At 41.6% G+C, this 14,163-nt stretch overlaps 1 protein-coding gene across 3 annotated transcripts in view; it reads right to left on the bottom strand.

Annotated features, from left to right (window-relative positions):
• Positions 1 to 464: 464 nt before the first annotated feature.
• LOC142560094 (dystrophin-like) overlaps positions 465 to 14,163 on the bottom strand; it is a 47,979-nt gene continuing 34,280 nt past the window's right edge. For all 3 annotated transcript variants that reach the window (XM_075671908.1, XM_075671909.1, XM_075671906.1), the window contains one exon: positions 465 to 12,627. In XM_075671908.1, coding sequence (XP_075528023.1) covers positions 12,539 to 12,627 — 89 coding nt within the window. In that variant the 3' untranslated portion in view covers positions 465 to 12,538. The remainder of the gene's footprint in view (positions 12,628 to 14,163) is intronic.

The following is a 14,163-nucleotide window of genomic DNA, read 5'->3' as shown; positions in this document are numbered from 1 at the left end:
ATAGTTTATTTTGAGAAATGCATATTTCAAGTGCAGCTGCAAGGATCCTTAATAGCTTCCCAAAATTTAGGGGCCTCATGTACTTGAACATGCTTTTTTATATTCAATGGATGAATTAATTCTAGAGCTTTATGTGCCAAAATCAATTTGATTATGAGGCATGCTGTAATGGGGGACACCGGATTAATTTTGACCGCCAGAGGTTCTTTAACGTGGCCCCAATGTACAGGACAGGGGCATTCTCGTATTTCGCCCACATCGAAATACGGCCGCGGCGCCTGGGATTTGATACCGTGACCTCGTGCTTGGCAGCGCAACACCATAGCCGCTAAGCCACCGCTGTGGGTTCTGATATTTAACAAGCTCTACAAATTGTGCGTGCCTTTTGGCAAGCTACAATTACTCCGACATCAAAGTATTCTCGCGCAAGTCATAAAAGCAAGTGACGATACAAATAACAGTCATGCAGTGCACATCGCTTTATTAAAAAAAAAATGAAACAATCTTTTGAATGGGTGTGCACAATGCACTGGTGAAAATAATATAATCCCACATTATCAGCCATCCTTTCACCACAAGATACAAAGCAGCACAGGTCTAAACTGCCAAAACTGCTCAGTATACGTTGACTGACATAATATATTATGTGTAAAAAGAGACCAATAGTACATTAAATATCCTCCATCTAGAATAAGAAAGAAAGAAAGTAATCACTTAATTTCTAACAAACCATCTCTCACAGTTAAGTACACCATTAACCCCAATGAACAGAAGAAAGCGATAATTCGGTCCAAAGCAAAGGCACACTTTAAATAACCAGACTGACCGAAGAATACAAAAAAAAGAGTCAGTATGCAATGGAAGTACATAGCTTATACCTAAACATAATGTACAACATGAAATCATAGCTGCGAGACCATTGGGGAAAAAAGAAGAAAGAAAAAAAAACACCGTACTACACCTTTGCATAACACACTGACAAAAATGACATCTGTATGTCTAGAAGAAGCTGCTAGTTATAAACAAGAAAAATGGTATCTCAATATAAAAAAGAAGCATTTAGTTACACGAAAATGTGTGTGCGTGTGCATATATGCATATGCACGTACGTAGTCATGTTAACAAGTGGCAGATGACAGTATTGAACAACAGGAAGAACATGGCATCTAGCATACCATTTGTGATGACAATGACTAAAGTTCATCTAAAAAACAACCAAACTAAATGTCAGCATTCAATGCTGTCTGAAGCAGATGATACCATGTGGTCACTAAAACTAAAAAACGGGCTCGTATGTTGAAGCCCAATGCTGCAGCTAGCCCATCATGTGATGATTCAAGATATGTAAGAAACTCTAACCACAAGGGCCATGTGTAACACCCCTGTTTAACTCTTCCTTGTTTCTTTCACAAGTTCTCGTAGATGCGCTCATGCTAAAAGGCATAGAACTTTCCCCCAACGACAAAAACTTCCACTATTACTTGAAAAGCATTTTAACGCAAGTAGACAAGGACAAGAGGGAGGCTTGTCTAACTTCAACGAAATTGAAGTTAATGCACTATGGTGTCTGTAGACAAGTGCAAGAGGGTGAAAGCCCCTGCAGTGTGCCAACTTCAATTTGGTTGAAGTTAGACATGTACTCCTTTTGTCCTTGTCTGCTTGCACTAAAATGCTTTCCAAGTACATTTATCAACATGCCCGACACACAGCCATACTCCCATTGTTTCCAAGGTACATCCACAAAAAGGAACAAAAAACGTGTTGCAACATTGCCCCTACCCCCCACCGGTGAGTTGAAATTTTGATTCTTCTTCCATTCCTTTTCCCTTCACCACTACCGGGAAAGTTAACTTACTTTACTGCCCTCTATATTTCACGTATGAGTAAAAAAAAAGTTTTTTTTTTTCCTTTGCCTCAGCTTTGTTATTTCGATAAAAGTGTCATGTGACTGCAATCAAGCTCCTTGGTTTTCACATTCATCTTGCTCACTAGTGACTGCAAAAGTATTTCAGCTGTTGCACATGCCATGTTAAGCTTGATACAGTCCTTAGAATAGAGATGAAAGAGACAGCAGCTTCAATGAGAACTTTTACAATGGGCTTTTAAGTTGCAAGAGCAATGTTAAAATGCTCACACACTAGCACAGCTTTACCTAACCCAATTAGCAGACTTGCATTTCTGGTCTGTGCCATTTGAAATCTTTGTCTCAACAGGGGCGGATAACATTCTCAGGTCACTATGTGGCACACGAAAAAGCAATCACACAACCCTAACAATGCTTCGCGATTGACATAAATGAACTAAGCAGCCTCTACAGCGCTGCCTAGGTAAATTTTTTCACCCACAGGTCATTGCAATCTGCACAGGTCTAATATTAACACTTCTTAATGCTTAACAAACATTAGTGCTTAACTTATGAAGGTAGGCTAATGCTGAAAAAAAGAAAAAAGAAGAAAATCTGCTACAGGGCCTAAGCCGCGCATTGAGAAACCAATCAATGATAGCAAAAGGAAATCCAGATTGCAAGAGAGCTTTGAATGCCAAGACTAAGCTCAGTAAGTTTGACAGCAATACTTTCCAGTGAACACTGATGCCACCTGTGCGACACCACTGGTAGGTGAATGAGTAATGAATGAATTAATAAATTCAACAGTAACAACAGGAGAAGTAATGAAACAACAAGGTGCGACAAAACACAGTCACCATGTGAGAAGATAGTCAAAACAAAATCGTGTCCGTTGCCAAACTTCATCATGAAACAGCACAAGGCTGCAAAGGCCTTAGCATCGAAATGCATGTAACAGCAGTCTCAATATTGAAGAGACTTGGTGAAAACAAGATACATTTGCAATGAAGTCATGAGAAAGACTGGGCACCTTGAAGTGCAGCACAAGGTGCCACAAGAAGGCATATTCAGTTTACATACCCTTATATATTACACACATGTGCATGACACAATCACACTATAAAAACATGTACTGTTGCCGTCAGACCTAACCCAAACAGTGAAGACATATATAGCAGCTTAGCTTTAAGAAACACGAGCTGTCAGAGGAAAAAACTGAATGCCTTGGAAAGAAGATGCATATACTAGCACATTCAGTGCACCCCACAAGAAATCTTTAGTGCCCTCTGTAGGAGGAGCAAAAAAGGCCTTTTAAAACGGGCTAGGGTTACTGGCAACAGTACTTGCTTGCACAAACAACAGGCAATGCAATATACCATAGAATTGGACACGGGAACTTCCACAAGAAATAGGCATATTAGGTAGCATACATGCCTCCAGCTGGCTACAAATAACCGGCTGCACAATGAAAACCTTCCCTACTTGGTTGGCTCGACAGTAAACAGCTCAAGCAGCTATAAATGTACAAGGGGTTAATACTACCGGTAATAAAACATCAATACACTGCACGCTATACAGGGCATTAGATATCTTTGCACAAGCTGCACAAGGCACAAACACTATATGCTTAGGTGCTGTGTGGTGAAGCGAACGTGACACCATTGGGAAGCCTGCTGCTTGTACTTAAACAGATTATCAGCACAAACTATTCTTTATTCACCATTCTAGTAGCATGCCGTAGAAAGACACTAACAACTTTTGTTCAAAGTGCTCAAGGAACTTACTGAAACCTCTCGATCACATGGCCACATCTAATGCTCATTAAACGAACTGCTCAGTGAACTTGTGAATAGAAAACCTCATGGCTTCTGAGTACTGCTGAAAAAGGCACTTCTGGCTTTACCTGGCCTCAGGAGGTTTTGTGAAATACACCATAGATTTAATAACTGATTTGTTTTTATTTGTCTGAAACAGACTGAGGCAAGCTGCAGTAAAGGCCTGCATAATCAATGAGACCGCCTGATGTTCTTAATTGAACAGTGAGATCTAAGTGCAAACTGCACTTTTGCATTGTCTCCAACCGGATCGAGTTGTAGCTTGGAAGCGAACTGCGATGCATGCCCAGAAGGTATGCAGTGTAGCCACCATGGCAAAAGGACAACAATAAATGCAAAGTGAACGAGTAAAACAGCAAAATGTGTACTCATAATAAGGCTTTGCAATAAACATTTCGCTTAACGTAGCTCAGGATTGACTTGTCTATAGAACGCTGTGGGAACATTACAGGTATTCTCGGAACAACTTTAAAGGGACACTAAATGCGGTCTGTTGAAATACCATTCCAGAAATCTCGCAACACTTGTTTAGTGCCAAGAAAGGAATTAGTTTACGAGAGAATTGCATCTGAAGGGTCCGAATAGCTTTTTCGAAATTAAAATCTCTCGCCACCTAACTGGGAGTGTGGCGACGTTGCTTACGCCGTCACCCCCCTTTGCTGCTGTCGGTGAGTAAAACGGCGCACGAGAGACGACGGCACCAAGTCAAGACATAGCAGTGGATTCGCCACTGCAGCTGCTTTTTGGTCAAGTGGCATAGACCGTTGGGGCATCCCGCGACATGACATGGAAGTTGAATTCTCTGCTACTGACAGGTTGTGCGAGTTTCGCGAGCCAGCAAAACCAGCACAGCGCAATGCAATAACAAAACTGCTGAAACGTGAAAGCGTGGGCGGCTCAGAGTCGAGCGAAGACGAAGCCTTTCGCCGCCCAGCGTCATTGTCGAGGGTAATTAAAAAGTGTTCCTTTTTCTAAAAATGAAATAGAACGGGACAAGAACTATTTTATTTCATCTTATAATACAATAAATACAATACAATTACGTTTTTTGCAACAAGTGCTTGAGTACTAGTGACAATTTAAGAGGAAGCTTTTGCTTGGCCCCAACTCCGATGCTGCCTATTCAAATACATGTAAAACATAAGAATGTTTTTCTGAGATACTCCCTGGACCGATTTTAATGAAATTTGTTGCATTTGAGAAAGTTAAATTTTAGTTACTGTTGGAAGCGGAATTTCGTTTTAGGGCCTGAATTTTGTTGTAAGTATTTTCAAATATTTGAAAGTTTGAAAAAAAAAATAGAATCACCAAGTTTACAAATTAATAGCTCTGCATCAAGATGGTAACCATTAGATCATTGAAAGCGGACAGATTCGATGTGTCATTTTACATCTTATGTGAATTTGTTACGTTGTTTACAAGGGTCTTGCAAAAGCTGTACTTTCATAATACTAAATTTTTGTACAGTCTGTGTAACATATCAGTTTTGTCCACTTTAGATGTACTATTAGGTGCAATTCACAGAATTGTATTATCATTTTTCGTTGTTGAGTTACAGAGTTGTAAACTTGATAGTTTCGTTTTCAAAAATTTTTGATTTTTGCAAATTTTTAATAAAGAATTGACGACCTAACTCAAGAATTCGAAACCAACAGTCACTAGATTTTAAGTTTTTCTTTTAAATGCAACAAACCTCGTCAAATTTGGTCCAGTGGTTGCCGAGAAAAACGAATTCTGCTTTTACATGTATTTAGATAGGAGCACCCGAGCTAGAGCGTCCTCTTAACTGAGGAGTGCTTTCGTCATCGGGCAAGTACTTAAATGTCCCGTGGGAGTCTCTAATCATGTCCTGCATTTACCTCAACATTTCGATTATTAAGGTTCTGTTCGCAATAATGTTGATGCCTTAGAGATTCTTGAGCCCTAATCTAAAACTTTAGCTTGACTTAATATTTGCCGTTAGTGTCCCTTTAAGAGGTCGACCTCAGTTAGATCATTAAATGTTTAGCTTAGACCTAAGTCAAACTCATTTGAGATCGGCACTAGTATGAGTGTAGGAAGTATGTACTAAAACCACGTGGGCTCTTTTAAAAACTTTTTGTTACAAATTCCAGACATGTGCATTCTTATACATGGTCTGAGAAGAGTCATCATTTGCACGTGAACGATCTGACACGAACCTGTTAGCCTCAAAAGTTGTAGGAAACATGTAAACACTTCGTTTGCTAGCAAAATATATATACAACTCTGTCACAGGCACTTCACTTGAGAGAAACAAAAGCCAAAAATGTGCAAGCATGCAGGAGTACACACTAATAAACAACATTAAACTATGCTAGTAGACTACTCTTCCAAGCTGGTTGCCGTTGCAAAACTGGTTAATCTTACCGTAAGGAAATGCTTGGTGTTCCATAAAGATAACAGATACGAAAGACAGACGAGCGGCGACGACACATTAGAATTCCAGCACCAGTTCCTTATGATGTCACAGACTTTGGCAGCATCTGGTTAAAGCTGGTTGTACGCTCAATTTAGCTTAAACCTTGCAGTAGGAACTTCTGTGAGCTTTCCCTGCAGAAGAAAAGACTCTTGCATGCATAAATGCGGTGGAACTAAGTGTCCATATGTTGTTGTCATCAGTGCTATAGTTCGAGCGCAACAGCATGTTTTGTTTAACTTTCATATCCTCTGCCAATAAAATCTTTCTACACCAAAGAAGTGCAAGTACAGATTCAGAAGAGTAAACTACCAGTGTAAAACTGTTTCAGACGTTCTCATTAACGTCCATTCTAAACCAAAATGCTTGTCACAGTTATAAGAATTACCAGCTACAAAATACATTGGAAGAAAAACAATGCTTAATGGATAAGGTTCCGAAAATTTCACAAAAATGACATGTGGAAGCTTTCAATGGACATAGCTTGACAAATACCTCCCCCCCCCCCAAAAGCTAAGGGTATGCCACGCAATAAAGAAGGCAGCACGTAGTGCAGGGTACTTTTTTTTTAAAGGAAACACCGAGTACATGGCTGCCAACTACCGCTGGAATAAGGCATGAAGCCATGTAGACTATTTTTAATGTGTAGATGTTAGACTAATGTGTCATGTGAGCCATCTCTTTCCCGTAACAAAGAAGAGGTGTTCACAAGTTACACTGGCTTCATTTCCAGCTACGGGTTACCTTTAACAGTGGACTATACTGTACACAATGGGTAAAATACACCATTTCATAGCTGCATACCACAGCAAACATTGCTTAACTACATTAAATGCAGTGCATAACGTTTCATTTCCTTAATAGTCAAGGACAATAACGAATCTATACTACACTGTTTTTTGACATGATGCTACAAAAGTTATATATAAGGCACAACAATCCCATTCACTCATTTTGATTAAGCTCCAAAAGTTCTGACACTCCTCATAAAAAGAGAAGAGGCAAAAAGTAAATAGTACTTGCTGATTAGCGAAATGCAGCTGTACAAATAATAGAGGCCATCAAAAATGTCTCGGCGGGACTTCTGTCAAAAGGCTGTTGTTAATATAATGAACTTGTACAATGTAGATATGCCACTTTTGATGGTAATGCTGCACTAACTAACAAAAAAGCAATCCTTAATGCATGATGAATCCCTAAAAACATAAGAACAGATGCAAAAGTAATGGCAAGTACTAAGTACTGCACTGAATGGAAATGGATCGAACAGTTTCCTACAAGAACTCATTTGTGATACTGTGAAGTGCAAAAATGCCAGCTAAAATTTTTCTGTACTGGAAGAATTAATGAAAAACATGCACCAGTATAGCAGCCCATGTTATACAAGCCACATCTGCCATGGCAATCAAAGTAAAAGTAAAAGCTGACCCAAAAAACTTAATCAAACAGAACACTTGTCATTACCTGTTAAACAAAAGTGATTTGAAGCAAGGCGATAAGCATAACATGTTATGTGGCAATGGGCAAAATTTCACAGATGACTTAATGCTCCAGCACAAGTAAGCTTAACCACAAGTGTAACATGAAGCAAAGTGACAAATTGGATTGTCAGCAATTCCATGCGAGATTATTTTACACAACGATAAGCTAATCTTACCGCCAGCTACTTCAAAACAACTCACGATGACATATCCCCGTCATCTAAAGATAAACACTACATCGTCATTCCGACACACCTTAATAAAAAACTGAAGTTTGTGGAACGTAGATTAAATCAATCCCAAATGTACGCTTGGACTCCAATGACATACTGGCACCCCTTAAAACGAACACTGCAACAAAGCATGTAACCACGGCCACTCCACTGCCGAGAAGCCAACCTCAATCACTTTACACTTTACAAAATCTGTTAGGAACAACTGCAACTTTTCTTTTTTTTTTTTTGACACTTGACGGCAAAAATATTACATGCACCCCTCACAAAATAGCTACTATCATAGGAGTGTCTTACCACATCATACAACACCCAACACACCATATGAAAACATCCAGAGTTTTCCAGTAGCTGCACACAAATTGCTGTCAGCAAGTTTTGCATGACACTCAGCAAGTTTTGCATGACACACAGCAAGTTACAATATAGCCACTGCTGACAAAAGGTACTTCAATGATCTCATTTGCGGCTGTACGTAAGCGCTAGTCAACATATTCAGTTCCTCTGACTAATGAAACAGTGTAAAAAAAATTCAATCACTAAACCACCATTCAAAACCTGAACAATCAATGTAACAGCAAGGCTATAACTTTTTATATTAAATGCACACAGTGACCACTGTATTCGCAGATGCACATCAACTTGACGCTTTCCGTTTACTCCTCCTAAAAGAGGGTGGTGCCATGCATCAACAGAAGCAATTTGTGCACATCAAGACACTAATCAATCTCTGAACTTCTATTTCATATTTAGGCACTGAGTGCTTCCTTGAAAAGTCACTGGTATCAAAGGATGTCCCTCAAGCTATACCTCATCATAATAATCTCCAAAGAGTGTTACTTAAGTATAATGACTCCTTCGCTTGAGGGCTGACCCCACACTCCCCCCATTTATAGTTAGCATGAAGCTGGTCAAGGTGCATATGTGAATTCATAGGAGTGAAGCCAGGTGTTGCTGAATGCACCTCACAAGGCAACCCATTACTCTCTGTTCACATGCTCATACAGTGCAGTGATAAGTCTTTTCACACACAACTATGACCCGTGAAAAACACAGACCAGTTTGAAGCTTGAACTAGCTTCGTTTACATCCTTTCAAAGTTTTAGCACAGTTTCATGCAATATTTCCCATTAGCTGAAGCATGGCTTTCTGTCCATTTGAGCACTAGGCTATGATCTATCGACAATTACGTTTCTGCGGGTTTGTTAACATTAGTAAAGAGAAAATGAGAACAAAAGCTCAGTAAAACAAGTGTGACAGCTTTAGAGAGTTCATATAACATGCAACTCCCCTCATCTACTGACATATTACGCACTCCAATAATGGCAGTATGTAATAGGAATGTCATTGCCTCGTCTCAAACACACAAGACCCCCTGAACAACTGAGCAGTGTCATAAAGTCATGGAAATGCACTTGCCATACCAAATAAGTCACAAAAATGGATGCCTAGAAACCGGAAATATAAATAAATATGCATTTGGGCCCATGCAGAATGGGCTTGACAAGAAAAACAAAGATATAACAATTTACTATAACAATGTTAAGGTTTCATTTGCAATGTATGCAGAAAGTACAGTAGAACCTCGTTGATACGATCCCGTTTCGTGTCATTTTTCAGCGCTAATGTTCACGATTGAGGACACAAGACATGATCCAATAAAGTCACGCTTATTTTAGAGTGGAGCTCTTAGGCGCCCATTCCTACATGATGAAGGATGAATGCAAATGCAGAGCGCAGCGGGAAATGAAAGACTGCGATAGTGAAGAGAGCACGAGGAGGAAAACGGAGGAGTAGGGTATGGTGAAAGTGTGACACGAGAAGCGCAGCGCCACGCAAGATGGACTTTGTGGCGACGGTGGCTCTACAAGATGGCACCAGAGTAGCATGCATTGTCTGTATGAAAACAGAACACTGCACGAGAGGAGGTCTGTCCGTGGCGGCTGCTATGAATTATGCCCACGCGCCACACACGCACTGCCTCTCTTGATCTCCCGATTAGCGAGGCAGTTGTGGCACACTTTGGTTCATTTGCAACATGTCGCATGAGACAGGCTGTCTACACCTGCCAATATATTGCGAAATGAAAACACGTATAGAGCTACACTCAAATTTCACATCAGGGAGTATCGTAATCGTCGGTGAATTTTCTTTTTACCGGTAAAGTAGAAACACTACCTTTCGGCACCAATGCTCAGTATATCGCCAAACTGCGATCGTACGATACAGCTTCCGGCTGCTACATCCAATAAAAACAAGAAAAGGCACGACATCGAGAACAGTAGCTGCCTGTCGCAGCAGCCTTCTCATAGTAGCCGCCCGCACGTGTCATGTGAAAAAGTCAGTGTTTACTCAGTTTCCTATTTAGGTACCAACAAATTTCCTAGTGGGTTGCACCCCACATCCACAGCTATCATGGCCAATCCTATTACAATAAGCACGTTCACCTGTCTGTGTCCCAGCATGCATGGCATAGTGCCATTAGAAGCGTACTGCACACTTTTGGAAGGCTATAAACCAAACATGTCGCATGTTCTCTGCTACAGGTTGGACAAAGTGAGCATCACACTCTGATGTTGCTCACTGGCTTAATTTCATTTCGATTTCTTGTTGCTACCCAATAAGAAAACGACAATGCGTCAGGCCAAACACGCCCCACCTGCTTGATGCCATGTCGACAACTCATGCCACAACGATTCGCGCTGAGTGGGCTAATCAGAACTTCCCGCCAAAATGCTCTGTTCAAAGAAGCTGCTAACTCGGGCCAAATTCGAGAAGCGTGAACGTAACCTAGCCAAAACCACAAAAACAACAATGCGCATCTCGAGGTACCCTGGCACCACCTGCTTAGCACACATCGGTGTCTCGTAGCACAATGATTTGCGCAATGCTTCACATTATGTGTCGTTTACAATCGAGTCTGACAAATTTTTTAGTGACTTCGGATCATATGTTTACTCAATTATTATGTTCTTTCTCACTTTCTTTTTTTCAGGTCATATTGATACATGCATATTGTGTGTTTCTCTGCTCAACTAAGCACAAACTGACTACGTCTTACCATCCACAGACGAATGGTCTCACGGAGCGTCTGAATCACAGCCTAACAGACATGCTTGCAAAGTATGTCTCGCAAGCATGTCTCATCCGACCATACTGATTGGGACCTTGCCCTACCCTATGTAACTTTTGCATACAATTCCTCACGTCACGACACTGCCAGTTCCCCGTTCTTTCTGCTGTTCGGTCAAGAACCCACATTGCCACTGGGCGCATCCCTTCCATCCACCGCAGCAGAGACCAGGATAGGATAGGATAGGAATGAACTTTACTTGTCCAACAGTTATTGATGTTGGTGCCCGGGGCTAGGCTGCCAGGGGTCCATCGCCCGAAAAAAATCTTTCGAGCATGCAGCGAGTATGCACTTGACGCCATCACCAGGGCCGCCCAAGCATGCGAAATTGCTCGCGCTCGCCTCCTGACCTCCCAAGAGAAGCAACGGCGTTTGTACTATCGCGAACACAGATACGTCCACTTTTCGCCTGGATCTCTGGTACTCCTGTGGTCCTGACTAGTCACGTTGGCCTGTCAGAAAAACTCCCATCTTGGTACACAGGCCCATATTGAGTGCTGCGTGCCGTGACTCCAGTTACGTACTAAATCGCCCCAGTCAGTACCAGTGCCTCATCTGCTCTGAATTCCACTGACGTTGTGCATGTCGCACGCCTCAAACTATACTACTCTCCTGATATTTAGACGCACCAGGACGGTGCTTCTGCCACCGGGGATAATGATACATGCATATTGTGTGTTTCTCATGGACGATGCACACGGGCGTCCCAACAAAGAGAACGAACGCTCTCTGGCTCACGAGCTGTCGGCTGAACTGGCCAGCGCTGTAGTTATTCTTTGTAAATATACTTTGTAAATAGCCTCCAGTTCTTAGTCCTTTGTTCGCATAACAATATCAACAAGGTTCTACTGTATTACTTGCTTCTCAATCCGATCTGCAGTAATGATACACAACGGAATATGGTAAGGTCAACACTTACAATGCGACAGTAATGTTGAATGTGACTGCCTGAAATTAAAATCCCTATGCTTGCTTCATCCCACACGCAGTACAGCAACTCAGCATGGTGCTTTCGCAAATAGCACACTTTTGATCCCTGCCAGAATGAACAGTTGACATTGTTATAAGTTCCACGCTAGATCTTGTGTTTTTCGTTGCGTCAGAGAACAGAGACTTCATTAAAGTATAACCAAAGAAGCACTTTATATTGAGTCAACTGTACCCAATAATTCATTAAAATGCAGTCCAGTTATAAAATAACAAATAAAAAGAAACTGTTCATTGTAACAGTGAACTCCGCTATTGTGGGACTTGTTTTAGAAACATCCTATACATGGCACAGTAAATGAAAGTCTACCATGACAACTGGTACTCATTACAAGTGGCATCATTATATGAAAACTGCAATGCATACAGGTTTTTATAACAACAAGGTTTGACTGCGCACAACTTTCTCTACATGCTAAATCAGCGAACATAACACGCAGTTTTGTCATAATTGTTAAAAAATATTACAACTGTACAGAAAAAAAAAAAATAAGGCATATCAAATACTGCATACGGGGATTTGCAAAAAACGGGGATCTACAAAAAACACTGTGGTCCTCAAGATGCAGTGGTGCGAATTCCCTTTTTAGCAGGTCTGTTTCATCCTGTCCATGACTTGCTGAACCTGATTGACAGTCTCCATGACATGGTTCTTCACCACCACTGAGTTGTAACCTGTAAACAACACACATAAGTTTTAAAATAGCCATCTCCAAATGCTGTCAAATGAGCACAAGGTGTTGCTGTTGTCCACAAGTGAACAAGAACTTAGTTGAGATTCAGTAATGCCACAATGTTTTGAAGGCAGTATTAAAAAAAAGAAAAATGTTAACAAGTGACTGTGGTGTTTTATAAGATACATACAAAGTCATGGCCACTCCAACAGGGGCCTGATTCAGAAAGCTTTTTCACTTGAAAGTATGAAAATCTTAAAGGAACCGTGATCCACCCCTTGTGTTTCGTGAAAAATATTTATGAATTGCCTTTCGGGATTTTTCACTCACGGCCGACGACGATGACTTTTCTGCGACACGAACTCCCTAACGCTGTCGCGTTAAAACATGTTTCGTGAATACTGCATGTTGCTGTGAACACCTTAGACAAATTTTGCACTTGTGCTCGGTGCATGAGGCTCACAAGCGAAGCATGATCACCTTTCTCTCAAATACTCTTCTTTAAAAAGAGGCCTTCTCCTTAGCGTTTCTGGGCTAGCGGTGGCTGCCCCTTAACGTCGGTGGGCCGATTTCCATAGAGCACTGCCACTGGCCGATAGTTTACATCAATCAAGAAGCATGTTTCTTTCAGTGCGCTTGTTTCTGTTGTTACTGTGTATATTTATTGACACAGTTTACTAAACAGGCTGAAGTAAGCAAAAATCTGCGTGTCAAATTTCTACAAGAATTACGTACTTCCGGAAGCCGACTGTCATCGGCTCACTTGGCCACGACCACCCATTTGGAAATTATGCTTTGGCTGCCCTGCTTATCGGTGTCGTAGCCGGCGGGTCTCGTAAATTTAGATTAGTTTTGAACCCTAAACTAGCCTCAAACCTTGTTGAACCTAAGGTCACACTACACGTACGACTGCCAGTGCGCGCACACTCCCGGCAGCTCCTCATGAGACACCTTGGCAGATATCACTTCGTAATGAGCTAATATAACACTTCCAAATTTGCAATTTGGAAGTGGCTACTATTCGTCGGTGAGGTCTGTGCAGGACAAAGCCAGTCCACACTACGTAGCACAGCCAAACTGGAGCAGATGCATGCAAGCACTTGCTACAGCCATAAAAATTATGGCGTTTTACGTGCCAAAACCACTTTCTGATTATGAGGCACGCCGTAGTGGAGGACTCCGGAAATTTCGACCACCTGGGGTTCTTTAACGTGCACCTAAATCTAAATACCACGGGTGTTTTCGCATTTCGCCCCCATCGAAATGGGGCTGCCGTGGCCGGGATTCGATCCTTGTGCTCAGCAGCCTACTTACTACGGCCCTGTGTTACACAAAGCTAATATTAGATAAACACACTTCAGTTAGCCACTACAGTTGCATGTAGCCGCATCTGCTGTGTAGCGTAGATACCGCGTCCGCTGCGGGGTGCCGCAACAAGCCCGCTCGCTGTTGCTCACTGAAGACAACCATGTGCTCTGACTGGTCTCTGTGGGTGGTGCGGCTCCAAGCGTGCCGAGCTGGCCCGAGTGCCAACATC

This window comes from Dermacentor variabilis, chromosome 10 (genome assembly GCF_050947875.1).
Source record: "Dermacentor variabilis isolate Ectoservices chromosome 10, ASM5094787v1, whole genome shotgun sequence".
In the NCBI taxonomy this organism is placed as follows: domain Eukaryota; kingdom Metazoa; phylum Arthropoda; class Arachnida; order Ixodida; family Ixodidae; genus Dermacentor; species Dermacentor variabilis.
This window is presented reverse-complemented; position numbering and strand designations above follow the sequence as displayed.